General features: G+C 49.3%; 1 protein-coding gene across 1 annotated transcript in view; it reads right to left on the bottom strand.

The window, feature by feature from the left end:
- FBLN7 (fibulin 7) overlaps positions 1-15,107 on the bottom strand; it is a 56,861-nt gene that overhangs the window by 29,644 nt on the left and 12,110 nt on the right. The window contains exon 2 of the mRNA XM_069580635.1: positions 3,276-3,435. Coding sequence (XP_069436736.1) covers positions 3,276-3,435 — 160 coding nt within the window. The remainder of the gene's footprint in view (positions 1-3,275; positions 3,436-15,107) is intronic.

The raw sequence follows: 15,107 nt of genomic DNA, 5'->3' as shown, positions 1-15,107 counted from the left end.
GGACGCTCATTGCCCTTTGGGTTCTGGGGAACATTTGACGATTGACACGTGACCTTCTATTAGTGAACTTCCAAGTGAGCACCCACAGTAATGACCTTGTGAGCAGAAAGCCAGGCGAACCCAGATCCCAACACTTGGGCACCCCCAGCTCGCTGCCTTAGTCCCTGCAAGTACACGACTTTATATTTCTCTTTGAAAAATCTCCTACTGCATTGTGCTGAAGAGGATTTAAAATGCTTTGAGGGAAAGGAGTAGGGTCTCTATGGGGAAGAGACATTTTTAAAACCTTCAAAGAAAGAAAACTTACCCACTGGAGCAACTCACAGGCAAATGGTATCAGAATGGATGGAATCATATCTCCACATGGCTCCATAATGCAAGGATCAAACCTGGGTCTCCTGCATTGCAGGGGATTCTTTACCATTTGAGCTACCTGAGCAGGCCCCCATACATGTCAGCAGACTTAGTGAATGGGTGTGCATGTGTGCATGCGAAGTTGCTTCAGTTGTGTCCAACTCCTTGTGACCCCACTGACCGTAGCATGGCAGGCTCCTCTGTCCATGGGAATCTTTAGACAAGAATACTGCAGGGGGTTGCTGCACCCTCCTCCAGGGGATCTTCCCAACCCTGGGATCGAATCCACGTCTCTTGTGCCTCCTGCATTGGCAGGTGGGTTCTTTACCAAGAGCACCACCTGGGAAGTCCCAATGAATGGATACAGATTCAATAAAAATCAATTTTCAGGCATTTCCCAAATGGTAGCCAAAGGATTCTGTTGGGTGGGAAGACATGCCCCTTGGCTGGTTCATTTCATCATGATCGTCTCTTGGTGAGCCTACAGGGCTTCCACCATCCCAGAGGATGTAACGTATAAGAAAGAGCTCAGCAGGTAATCAGTCCTGGTGATTTGGGGACGTTATTAGAATGAGGCTGCGGAGATAAGTTATAAAGCTGATGGACTGTGAAGTTTTCAGGGAAGAAAGGCTGGGAAAATAGGAGGGAGATACTCAGAAATAAACCAGAAAGAAGGCCAAGAATTCTTTGGTACTGGAAATTATTCTTCCTGATTCCCAAGCAAATGCCCCTTTAAAAAAAAGAAAAGGTAATTTTCCTTCTAACTGCAGTGTGATCTGGGGCAAGCCTCTGGCTTCCCCTGGGCACCTGTCAGTGCCCTTTACCCTGCAAGGTGGTGCTGACAGCTGCCCGCTCCCATGTCCAATGCACGAGGGAGACAAAAATTCACGGCAGCAATTCTTTAAAAAGAGAATTGGCCACTTTTTTTTTTTTAAGGTGTGTCCTGTGGGATCCTGGTTCCCTGATCCCAAACCCATGACCATAGTGCAGTCTTAACCACTAGACCACCAGGAATGTCCCAAGAATTGGCCACTTTAAAAAGGTCTCGCATAGCTCAGGGAAAAAAGACCTTGAACCCAGCAGCAAGAAGATTAGTAATCTAACCATAGCTATGTTTCTTTTTAATATATACATATGCATATATGTGTATTTATTTGGCTGTGCTGGGTCTTAGTTGCAGTACATAGGATCTTCAGTCTTGGCTACGGCATGAAGGATCTTTTTTTTCAGTTGTGGGATCCAGTTCCCTGAGCAAGGATCGATCCCTGGTCCCCTGCATTGGGATCGCAGTCTTAGTCACTGGACTACCAGGGAAAACCCATACCTTTTCTTTTCTGTATTCATGGACAGGGACCTTAAAGATGGGCAGGGCAGCTGTAGAAATTCCCTTCTGCAGGCTTTTCTTGGAAACTCCCAGAAACCCGCAGGCACTCTGATCCCATGAAAACAGGAAGAACCAGTGCGGTTGAGCCTCAGCAGTGAACAAAATCCCCAGAACAGAACCCACTATCACTAACTCACGTTTCTTGGCCTCAGTTTCCACATCTGCAGCCGAAAGGAGGGATGCCACACTGTGACAAGCCCCAGCGAAGGCCGCGGCCTCTCGGCACCTTGGAAAGAGTGAGGCCTTTGGCCACCAGGTCCAGCTCTGTACCCATGCAGCCAAAGAAAACAGGACTTGACTCAGGGCTGTGGAGACTCTAGATTTGCTACCAGAGTCTGCAAAGGTGGAAAATCCAACCCAGGAAATCCATCTCACACCACCAAGGAGGCCCTGGAGAAAAGCATCTTAAGTGAGTGAAGACATTAGATATTCCTCAAGCTGATGACTTAAACAAATATATGGCAGCCCTACCCAACCCCCCATAACCCCGTGTGCATGTGAGCACTCATGTCTGACTTCTGCGACTCCATGTATTGCAGCCCGCCAGGCTCCTCTGTCAATGGGATTCTCCAGGCAAGAATACTGGAGTGGGTAGCTGTTCCCTTCTCCAGGGGAATCTTCCCAACCCAAGGATTGTACCCAGGTCTCCCATATTGCAGGCAGATTCTTTACTGCATGAGCCACCAGAGTCATCATGACTTAAACAAACATACAACAGGCTCCCTGACCCCTGTCACCCTGAGGAGAGGCCAGAAGAAATGCAGCCACCCATGCCAGGACTTGACAGCGTGCAATCCATCACTGGGACAACCAGGAAAGGCCCAGTGTCTGTCAGAGTCCTACCCCAGGGGAGGGGGTCTGGGGGCAGGGGGAGGACAGCAGAGACAAATGCAAATTGCCCTCAGCAGCCCCTCCATCCCAACCCACAGCACTAACAGGGGGCTCATGGAAAAGGAATAATTTTCACGCCTGGAAAACAGAAGCCAGTGTTGGTTCATGGGCTGTACCCGGCAGGCCACAGGAGTGCGAGCTATTAATGGTGGAGAAGCCATGATTGTTCCAGGAGAGGGTATGTGGGACCCCTCTTTGCTTTTCATTCAGTTTGCCGTGAAATGACAACTGCTCTAAAAAAAAAAATAGTCTATTAAATGACAAAACAAGAAAAATGAACCAACTAGGGTCTCTCCTGATGGGGATGCAGGCTCTGAAAGTTGTGCCTTTCGACCATTCTCTGGAGAAGCTATGCGTGGGGTTCTCCAGGCAAGAACACTAGAGTGGGCTGCCATTTCCTCCTCGAGGGGATCTTTCGACCCAGAGATGGAACCCGAGTCTCTCACATCTCCTGCATTGGCAGGTGGGCTGTTTACTACTAGTGTCCCCCGGGAAGCCCCGAAGATAGGGGGAAACGGGCACGTCTTCCTAGCACCCAGCCCCATACAGAAGGCGAGGCCGGGAAGGCCTGGGAATCAATCCAGCCATGGGAGACGGGAGCAGGGAGAGGAACCCCTGCGCTCGGGGCGCTGACCCGGGGACCCACCTGGGGGCGTATCCGGGCCCGCCTTGCTCACAGAGCTCTGCAGCGCCGCCAGCCGGCTCTTCATGTGACGGACGCCCTCGGCGAAGCGTGTCTCCTGGCCTTTCAGCAACTGCTGCAGGTGGCGGATAGCCATGAGGAACTGCTGTTTGTTGAGACAGTTCTGGGGAGAGGAAAAAATATTCATCACCACCACTAGCATGGGGGGCCAGGGGTTACCGGGACCCTGGGCTCTAACACCCTGGGGATCCGCTGAGTACAATACAGAAGCGCTTGTATCCCGACAATATATCGGGTGAGGCCCCCAAAAAGCACTCCCCAGTTCCTACTTCAACGAAAATAAAGCTCCTATTTTCAGAGTGCAGGGCAGAAGTGATGACTCTAAGTGATTGGGTGGTAGAAGAATTATCTGAAGGCATTGTGCCTTATATGAGTGGTCTTACTTCAAAGACCACCCCCCCTCCATCCTGCTAATTCTTCACTCCAAGTTAATGCTCTGAAATCTGGGCCTCGAGGAACTTTTTCTTTCTCTACCTTGGACATTCTTAAGCAGATGGATGATATAACATAGAACAGGCAAATCAGGGAAGCCCAGTGGTTCACATTCTTTTAAAAATGTAACAGGGCACAGGACTTCCATGGTGGTCCAGTGGTTAAGAATCTACCTTGCAATTCAGAGGATGCAGGTTCGATCCCTGGTTGAGGAACTAAGATCCCATATGCCTTGGCACCACTAAGCCCTGGAACAACAATAGAAGACCCCACGTGACTCAAGGAAATCCCATATGCCACAACTAAACACCCGACACAGCCAAATAAATAATTAAGTATTTAAAAAATATAACAGGGCAAGTTCAGTTCAGTTCAGTCACTCAGTTGTGTCCAACTCTTTGTGACTCCATGGACTGCAGCACTCCAGGCTTCCCTGTCCATCACCAACTCCCAAAACTTGCTCAAACTCCATCATGTCCATCAAGTTGGTGATATCATCCAACCATCTCATCCTCTATCTTCCCCTTCTCCTCCTGCCTTCAATCTTTCCCAGCATTGGAAAATGCTGGAAAAGGGAATGGCATACCACTTCAGTATTCTTGCCTTGAGAACCCCATGAACAGTATGAAAAGGCAACAGGGCAAGTAAGAATAATTAAAGGAACATTCAGTTAAGGTTAATGCTGAGTTCTAACACTTTCTGAAAAGCTCAAAACACAGAAGAAGGAGGCATGTGCTTATCACGATAGAGACTAACTTTAGCAACACTTGGTTTCATGCCTAGTGATAAAAATCTCAAGGTTTCTGATCCTAATGGGGGCTTCCCAGGTGGCACTAAGTGGTAAAGAACCCGCCTGGCAATGCAGGAGATGTAAGAGAGGTGGGTTCGATCCTTGGGTCAGGAAGATCCCCTGGAGGAGGAAACAGAAACCCACTCCAGTATTCTTGCCTGGGAAATCCCACGGACAGAGGAGCCTGGCAGGCTACAGTCTGTGGGGTTGCAAAGAGTCGGACAGGACTGAAGTGACTGCGCGTGCACTGATCCTAATTGCCCTTAAGAGCCAGGAAGTGAACAGGAGGGAGAGGTGAGGACTTCCCTGGTGGTCCCATAGTTAAGACTGCACTTCCAGCGCAGAGAGCACAGGTTCAATTGTTGATTGGGGAACTAAGGTCCCCCATGCCAAGGTGGGGAGGGTGCAAAAAAATAAATAAACAAATAAGAACATTGCCTCACTGGGAACAAAAAGAAAGAAAGAAAGGAGAGGTGAGTACCGTGGGCAGAGATAGGACAGGCCCTGGTTCACATGTTGCACATTACCTCAGCACAGCCTAGTCCAGCCTGACTCACATGACCTGCATGGAACAAAGGAGAGTGGGATGATGGCAACCTCTGGGGATAGGCTTGTGAATCCGCTTTTATTTTTTTATACTTAATTTTTTTTCCTACAATGATTATTAGCTTTATAATTAGAAAAAAAAGGTTTCAAAGGCGGCCAGCGGTTGGCAGCCGGGAGGCATGTGGCCTCTGCAGCCTGGGTGGCTTCCAGCATCGCCAGTGGAGTGCTGCCACCGCGGCGGAGACGGAGCCGCGGCCGCTCTCTCAGGGCGGGTGCCAGGCCGCCGCACCTTGGAGATCTCACCAAACACAAGGCTTACTGCTCCGGGTCAATGGATGCTTTTGACAAAGCTGAATCCCGTTGCCCCTGGAGCTCATTAATCCTTGGGGGCTCCTTGGCCTCCACCCTAAAACCAGGGCCTGACTGGGCCTGGCCTCAAACACAACCTTTGGGAAGGGAATTTTTCTTTGCTTTCCTTCTCCCTCCCTCCTTGTGGTCCTTCCCACGCAGGCCTGGGCACCCGGGCAGTGACCTCTCGCAGTCCCTGACCTGCCCAGCATGGCGCAGCCATCCACCCAGATCGGACTTCACACACCCACCTCCCTTCCCTTTAAAAACACATAACAATAATAAGGAGCTGCTTCCAGAGATGCTGCTCCATAGCGTGTGTGATTCACATCTGTGAAGTTCCTCACAGTGTACCAAGCTATATGCTACTCCTAGGAGGACGGAGGAGCCTGGCGGGCTACAGTCCATAGAGTCGAAAGGAATTTGACAAGACTGAAGCTACTGAGCACACAAAAGGACTACTGGCTGGCAGCAGCCCTGTGAAGAAAGCCTGGGACAGTCTCTGTTTTACAGTCAAGATATAGAGGCTGGAAGTCAAGCAACTTGTCCTGAACCATGTGGCCTGTGAGCGGCAGCACCAGGCTGGGGACCTGCTGACTCCAATCGATTGCGCCCACCAACAAGTCATGCCCCCAGGGTTGTCATACGCCTTAGTGTGCTCAGTCGCTCAGTCGTGTCTGACTCTGCAACTCCATGGACTGCAGCCCGCCAGGCTCCTCTATCCATGGGATTCTCCAGGCCAGAACACTGAAGTGGGTTGCAATTTCCTCTTCGAGGGAATCTTCCCAACCCAGGGATCGAGCTCAAGCCTCCCACATTGCCGGCAGATTCTTTACCACTGTTTCACAAAAGCCTCTGTGTGGTGAAGGTTCTCGATTAGTCTGCATGAGGGATTGATCACCCTGTGACCCAAGCTAAATATCCCACAGGAGTGGATTTCTAACTCCTGTGTGGATTCCAGCTTGCCAGCATGAGCGGTGGAGACAGGAAGTGGGGTGGGTGGAGTGGAAGAGACAGTTTCACGCAGTGAGCCAGGCCAGCAGCTGCCTCCAGGGCGTGACAGCTGGGAGAGGGCCGTCCCAGGGGACAGGGAAGGGCTACGTTTCAAAGTAGGAGACGTTAGATCAATGCCAAGGCTTCTGCCAGGAACCTGGCATAGAGGACATTGTACTCCAGTCAGTACAGAAGGAAAGACGGGAACAGAAATAAAGGGGCCTCTGGGAAGCCAAGTGAGTTGAATCTCAGTGCTCCCAGGTCCAGACACACTGCGCTCTGCTTGTGGTGGCACTGCCCTGGAGCCCTGCCTACCTATGCACCATGAGCAGCAAGCGCCACTGGCTTTGCCTCAAGGTGCTCATTACAGGTGAGCTGTGCTCACCTCTAGGCTTCCCAGGTGGCACTAGTGGTAAAGAACCCACCTGTCAATGCAGGAGACGTAAGAGACACGGGTTCGATGTTTTGATCCCCGGGTTGGGAAAATCCCCTGGGGGAGAGTCCCATGGACAGAGGAGCCTCTGAGCTACAGCCCATGGGGTCACAAAGAGTCGGACACGGCTGAAGTGACTTAGCATGCACATGCTCATCTCTCCAGTCACGATGGGAAACCCTCCCAGATCAAGTACACTAAGGCCACGCAAAGGTGGAGATGGAGGAGGAAGGTGGGGGGCAGGCTTGATGAGGGAAGGTCAGGAAACCTTAGCCATCGCTGCCTCCAGCCTCACTATGGTGATGCTAACAGAATTAAGTGTTAAGGATCCTGTGAGCCCAGAAATAAGCCCATGCATATATGGTCAATTAACCTATGACCAAGGAGCCAAGAACGTGTGACGGCAGAAGCACGGTCTCTTCAACAAGTGGTGCTAGTGAGGAGTGGAGTATTTCCTGCATATTAAACAAGGATGTCACAGTCATCAGTGATCGCAGGCCTCCAGTGTGACCCTGTGAGCCCTAAGGGCACTCAGGAAGAAGAGCACGTGAGGTCTCGCAGCCATCAGACTACAGCCCCTCCCTATGGTGAGCCCCGAGGAAGCTCAGGAAGTAAAAAACACACGATACCCGCCCCAGATGGCTGAGGTGCGTATGAAAGAACGATTTCAGTGAGCCCAGACTTGCACCTCCCCATACACAGAAAGCACTAAACTCCTTAACTTGGGATATCTGGTTTTCTTTAACGATAATCTTTTGATGTGTAGACTACCTGCTATTTGTTGCAAAACTTCTATGTAGCCTGGTTCCTCCCCTCACCTCCTCAGAGTCGTTCTCTCCAGGTTGCTTGAGATACTGCCTCCCAGGCTTGAAGTCCTAAGAATTCCCACCAAATAAAACATAACTCTCACCTTTTAGGTTATGAATATTTTTTAAGTTGACACTGGGAAAAACTGGACAGTAACATGCAAACGGATGAAACTAGACCGCTGTCTTACATCCTCCACAAAATTCACTCAAATTATATTGAAAATTTAAACCTAAGACCTGAAACCATAAAACTCCTAGAAGAAAACATAGGCAGTAAGCTCTTTGACGTCAGTCTTGACAATGACTGTTTTTTTGGATTTGACACCAAAAGTAAAGGCAATGAAAGCGCTCATAAACAAGCGAAGCTAAATCAAACTGGGAAGCTTCCGCACATCAAAGGAAACCAGCAGCAAAATGAAAAGGCAGTCTACAGAATGGGAGAGAGTACTTGCAAGTCATCTGCCAATTTTCTCACAAGGGGTTAATATCCAAAATATACAAAGAACTCATATAATTCAAGAGCAAAATAAAACAGAAAAAAAAAATACTTCGGCTATCTGATGTGAAGAACTGACTCCTTAGAAAAGACCCTGATGCTGGGAAAGATTGATGGAAGGAGGAGAAGAGGGTGACAGAGAATGAGATGGTTGGATGGCATCACTGACTCAATGGACATGAGTTTGAACAAGCTCCAACTCAAGTTGGGGAGGGACAGGGAAGCCTGGCATGCAACAGTCCATGGGGTCTCAAGGAGTTGGACACAACTGAGCAACTGAGCTGAAACAAAAATCTGATTTTAACATGGGGAGAGGTTCTAAATAGTTTTTCCAAAGAAGACATTCCAAAGATGGCCAACAGGTACATAATAAGATGCTCAAGATGACTAATCATCAGAGAAATGCGAATCAAAACCATAATAAGTATTACCGCATTCCTGTTGAATGGCTATTATAGAAGAAACAAGAAATAACGAGTATTAGTGAAGATGTGGAGAAATATGAGCCCTTGTTCCCTGTTTGTGGGAAAGTAAATTGGTGCAGCCACAATGGAAAACAGATTGGAGTTTACTTAAAAAATTAAAAATAGAACTACCATATGATCTAGCAAGGAGATCCAACCAGTCCATCCTAGAGGAAATCATCCCTGAATATTCATTGGAAGCACTGATGCTGAAGCTAAAACTCCAATATTTTGGCCACCTGATGTGAAGAGCTGACTCATCTGAAAAGACCCTGATGCTGGGAAAGATTGAAGGTAGGAGGAGAAGGGGACGAGGGAGGATGAGATGGTTGGATGGCATCACCGACACAATGCAATGAGTTTGGGTAAACTCCAGGAGTTGGTGATGGACGGGGAGGCCTGGCATGCTACAGTCCATGGGGTCTCAAAGAGCTGGACACAGCTGAGAAACTGAACTGAACTGATGATCTAGCAATTCCAAAGGAAACAAAGTTATATCTTAAAAAGATATACACACCCCTATGCCTACTGCAGTGTTATTTTCAATAGCTAAGACATGCGAACAACTTTAATGCCCACTAGCAATGAAGACTCAGCACAGCCAAAGGTAAATAATGAATTTTTTTAAAGTTGATGAGAGTAGATTTTTTTTTTTTTTTTGGCCATGCAGCCTGTGGCACCTGAATTGGAAGTACAGAGTCTTAACCACCTGACTGCCAGGAAAGTCCCTTAAAAGAATAGATCTCAAAAGCTCCCATCATAAGAAACACAGCTGCAACTATGTGAGGTGATGGGTGTTAATTAGATTTACTGGGGTGATCATTTCACAATATATATGTATATCAAATCATTACTTTGTATATACCTTGGACTGTGTGGTGTGCGTGTGTGCTTAATTGTGTCTGACTCTTTGCGACGCCAAGGGCTATAGCCAGCCCAGCTCTTCTGTTCATGGGATTTTCCAGACAAGAACACTGGAATGGGTTGCCATTTCGTCCTCCAGGAGATCTTCCTGACCTAGGGATCAAACCCATATCTCTTGCATCTCTTACACCAGCAGGAGGATTCTTCAGCACTGGAGTCACTGGAGAGGCCCCATGTCTTGGACTAATACAATGCTATCACTCGTTTATATCATGTTATGTAATTTTATCTCAATAAAACTGGGAGAGGGAGGAACAATAAAGTTCACAAGGGGGAAAAACGGGAGATCCTTGTCCTCTTGGCAAGCTAGCTTGGCAGGGGCAGAACCGGGGTGCCAAAGCAGTGGAAAGAATGATTGCCTGAGGTTTGATGGATTTATGCAGCAGCTGCTACTAACAGGCCAGCTCCTTGATCCCAAATTGCTAGAAATGGAGCCCATGGGCGCCACGCTTAGAATCTGTCACCTGTAGGGACCTCAGCAATGGCATAACTGAATTCATCTGCAGAGCAGAGGGACAGGCTAGAAACCTTCAGACCGAATCAAGGGCTTAAGAGGTCTGCATTATATGGGCATACGGGGACAAATGAGGTCACGTGGTGGGGGCTGAGAACCTAAGCATCCCTCCTTTTCAAACTGAGAAAACTTTGTCAATTTGCTTGGTCAGAAAAATGAAGCATACTTTCTGCAAAACCACTCAAAATCCTGAAGAACACATCAGAACAAAGGACAAGTCCCATGAGCACAGACAACCACTGTTCACATTTAGTGTGGTTTTAACATTTGGATCAGGTATACACTCACACACGCAAAAGCGTCCCCTGACAGTTGCTGGACCTCGGAGGCAGGCCCCGCACTAGCTCTTTATTCTTGGCGCCAAGCTGTGGCATTGTTTCCACACCAGTGAGCAGAGCAAAAGTCAAACCTGCACCTCAGTCTGCTTCTGTTCCTCTCTGTTCCTTTCAGCCCGCTTCCGTTTGTCTGCCCATTTGCCCTCCCACGCCCACCAGTATCTGCTTTCGGCCGAGAGAAGCCACACAAGGGAACAGACCATTTCCTTCTTTGTATGCAAGGGGGCTTTGAGGGGCTTCAAGGGCCTGCGAGGCTGCGGGACAAGAAACAGGCTGGACCGTCTGGTGTCACCCACCTGCATTTCAGCCTGGCCCCACCATGGTGACTGCTGGCTTCCCATCTCAGGGTCCCAGACTCTAACTGTAAAAAAGAACCTCCCACTTAGGTGGGAAGGCTCACCAAGGCTGTGACTGGGTGAAAGTCAAGTCTGGATGGGGCCGACAAGAAGAGGGGTCTCCACCAGGGAAGGGAGGCCTATCTTAGGGCCCCCACTTTTCCAGGTCTCTTCCAGGACCTCACTTTTTAAAATTTTTACTGTTTGGCCACACTGTGCACATATGGGATCTTAGTTCCCCGACCAGCGATCAAACACACACCCCCTGCACTGGAAGCCCAGTCTTAACCACTGGACCACGTCACACCCCCTGCACTGGAAGCCCAGTCTTAACCACTGGACCACCAGGGAAGTCCCTAGGACCCTCACTTTTAATATTTTTCTCAACGAGCTCCTCAAATGGCCTACATTTGCATCCTTTCAATACCGGTCTCCATCCATGCTTGGTGTAGGCCGTTGACAATAAATAATGAAAATTAGTTCTTATTTCTTTGAATTAATAACTTATTTGTAATGGGACCAAGAAAAGACATTCAGTGAAACTCTCCTATCCTTGAGGAGAAAAAAATCAAGATTTCCCATTTCTGGTATCAAACTCTCCTTCAGAGCACTGGCCCTCCAGTGAATTTAAACATCAAGAGTGATGTTTGCAGAGAAGGCCAGAAGCAGAGAGAGGAGTAGCAACAGCAGTCATTCCACCCACTCTTTCCAAGCTGGGGTGGAGGTGGCAGAGATGGTTCCAGAACACACTAGCCAATGTTGACAGCCAGGTGGTAGGCGGCTGAGTCTAAGGCTTCTGGGAGCAAGGAGGTCACAGACGTGTACTCCATCCACCCCACGCCACGTCCAGGGAAAGTCCTGCCTATCTTCTTTCCAACTCATCCCACTACAACATTGATTCTGATGGATCTGGTGGGGACACTTCAGAGGTTAAACACTCCTCTTCCTGGGAGACTAAGCAACTCAGAGACCCCACCTGTTGGCCCAGGGTTGGACACAGACAAAGACAGTTTGTGTCCCCAGCTCATTGCAAGCCCATGCCAGAACTTGGTGGGTGGACCCTCCCACCCCATCCAGGCCTCCTTGCCATCTGGGCTCAGTTTACAAAGTAGCCCAGTTCTCAAAGCAGTCAAGTGCCAGGGCATGCCGGATTGGTGGGTGGGGGTGTCCTTGAGGCTCTGTTCTCACGTGACCTGGCTTGATGGCCATCCTCACATCAGTCTTGGCAAAGAGACTATTTCTAAAAGCCACCTCAGTGACAACAGAACCCCAGGCCCCTCCAGGCGGGTGCAGATGACCCCTTGGACCTCGGATGGGCTGTCTTGCATTGGTTTCCTCTAAGCCACAGCTATGCGTCACGTCAGCATGTTGTTAATGGGAACACAGATGTTTTGAGGACTTTAGGTCTGTGAAAGGAGAGAGCACACTTGCCAAGCGTGTGCCTGCTAGCCAAGGCTTGAGGCCCTCTGCATGTGAGTCATGTAGAATTCACACATGGTTTTTTTCTCTGAAAGATTTTTTTTAAAAACTTTAGACCAAATCAGAAGCAGATTATAACTCCCTGACTTCTCTCATCCCAGTGACCTTGACCCAGCAACCACACTGAAGAGGAAAGGGACACTTCTGGGGGAAGTGGGGGCACTTTAGGGGGCAGGCTGTTATCTTAGGGTTCTCCAGAAAAAAAACAGAATCAAGGAGAACCAATTGTATTGGGTTGGCCCCAAGGTTCATTCAGATTTTTCCATAACATCTTACGGAAAAACCCTAATGAATTTGTTGGGCCAACTCAATATATACACATCATACCCACTCCAGCGTTCTTGCCTGGAGAATCCCAGGGACAGGGGAGCCTGGTGGGCTTCTGTCTATGGGGTCGCACAGAGTCAGACACGACTGAAGTGACCTAGCAGCAGCAGCAGCAGCAGCAGCAGCAGCAGCAGCAGCGAGAGAGTGAGAAGGACAGAGATTTAAGGAACTGGCTCCTGCAGTGTGGGGGCTGGAGACCTGGGAAGAGCTGGTGTTCCATATCCAAAGGCTGTCTGAAGCCAGAACGCCCTCCTTCTCCCAGGATCTCAGTCTTTGGGATGAAGCCCACCCTCCTTACGGAAGGTAACCTGCTTTACTCAAAGTCTACAATTTAACACTCATCACATCTAAAAAATAGCTTCATAGGGACTGGTGTTTCACCAAATATCTGGGCACCATGGCCTAACCATTTCACAGCTTAGAGAAACTGAGGCTCAAGGTATCTGGCTGATGGATGGTGGGGCTACCTTCTCTGCCACATCGTGTCCAGTCCATCCTTTGAGGAGCACATTCTGCCCATTTCTTCAGCCCAAAAGAACCAGGATGAGGGGCTCAGAGGAGGCCCCAGTTTGCCAGAGGACCCTCTCAGTGCCTTGGCAGTCCCCTCCCAACACACCTGCACAGACCCTTCGGGGAACATCGGCCCAGGTGTGTGCACATTCACACATGAACCCCGATCTCCGAGACCTGTGAAAGTGAACTATCTGGATCTGACCTGGTCTCCGGGGGCTGATGCAAAGAGGTGGAGGGGGACGGGGGCCTGGTCTTGGCCACCAACACAGGCAGAAGGTAAGGGAAGGATGGGCCACGCGTGAGAGGAGGGGCTTTGGAAGTCCCACCCTTAGAGAAAATCACCTGCACAGTTGTGAAGGGCTGAATAACAGACATGGTGTACTTTCAGATGTTTCTACCCTCCCTAGCAAAAAATCCCAAGCATTTCTGGGTGAGCAGGTAGACGTGAGATGAAAACCATCCTGTCCTGGACCTGTGTCCCACCTGCTCCTCCCGGGCCCTGCTGCAATCTAAGCTTCCTGAAGACAGATGTCAGAGGCCACACTGCATCACTTCCTTGTTTCCAGCCGCCAGTGGCTCCCCACCCATGAAAATAAAGGCAAACTCCTCTCCATGTCACTGACAGGGTGGATTCTTTTCCTGTTGCTGCTCTAACAAATCAACATAAACCCGGCCACTTAAAACAACACATTTATTATCCTACAGTCTGGTAGGTCAGAACTCCAACATGGGTCTTGCTGGGCTAAAATCAGGGTAAGATTCTTAGATTTCCTGGGTAAGAACATAGATATCTTGGAGAGGGGAGCATTATTCTGCTTCCCACGTTGTGTGCTCAAGCCCTGCCACCTCCAACAGTGCCCAGATCGGACACCTTCTGGGCTCCAACATTCAGACCTCTGTGTTTCTCCACACACCTTGTGCGGCATGCTAAGTCGCTTTAGTCATGTCCAACTCCTTGCTACCCTATGGACTGTGGCCCCCCAGGCTCCTCTGTCCATGGAATTCTCCAGGCAAGAATACTGGAGTGGGTTGCCATTTCCTCCTCTAGGGGATCTTCTCCATTGACCCAGGGATCGAACCAGTGTCTCTTATGTTTCCAACACTGGCAGGCAGGTTCTTCACCACAGGTGCCACCTGGGAAGCCCTCAGTTTCCACAAACCTTAGCAAGTTTATTTCTACCGCAGGGCCTGTGCACTGGCCATTTGCTCTGTCCAGATTCTGGCCCTGGTCCTTGAAAGTCAGTTTTCCACTTTCACTAGAAGCACCCTTCTTGGAGAGCCCTTACGTGCCTACCGAGTGTAGGGCAGCCTCCTGGCCTCCCTCCAGTACACACCCCATTTCCATTGTCTGCCTCGGGATGCGTTCAGGTCTGTCTGGTTTTTCTCTGCATGCTTGGCGAGTCACGTACTGAGATCTGTTCTTTGAGTGTCATTCACGTGGTCCTTCCTATAGCCCCATGAGACAGGGATCTCAGAGGAGAGCACTGACTCACAAAAGGCAGGAACTTGCCCCAGGTCACTCAGCCAGGAAGAGTGGGAGCCAGAACACAGAGAGGCTGCCTCCCCAGACCCAGGACATCACCTGGCAGGACAGGCTCTCCGGACATACTTGTTGAATGAGCACATTATCTTACTAGCTAGATTCCTTCTGGGAAGGTAAAACCTCTAATCATGCAGTCAGAGAAAGAGCTCCAAGCTGATACTGACAAGTCTGTATGTTTTCACATTACAGTGTAAATGACTGAAAGTGTCTGATGTTTTTCTGAAAGTAGTTTTGTGTTTTGTCTATTGTTGCCTACAGGTACTCATGTATTCCGGGCTTCCCTAGTGACTCATATGGTAAAGAATCCACCGGCAGTGCAGGAGACTCTGATCCCTGGGTCAGAAAAATCCCCTGGAGAAGGAAATGGCAACCCACTCCAGTATTCTTGCCTGGAAAATTCCGTGGACAGAGGAGCCTCGGGGGCCACAGTCCATGGGGTCGCAAAGAGTCAGACATGACTGAACAACTAAACGACAATTTTCTTTTAAATGAAA

This window comes from Ovis canadensis, chromosome 3 (genome assembly GCF_042477335.2).
Source record: "Ovis canadensis isolate MfBH-ARS-UI-01 breed Bighorn chromosome 3, ARS-UI_OviCan_v2, whole genome shotgun sequence".
NCBI classification, from domain to species: Eukaryota; Metazoa; Chordata; class Mammalia; order Artiodactyla; family Bovidae; genus Ovis; species Ovis canadensis.
This window is presented reverse-complemented; position numbering and strand designations above follow the sequence as displayed.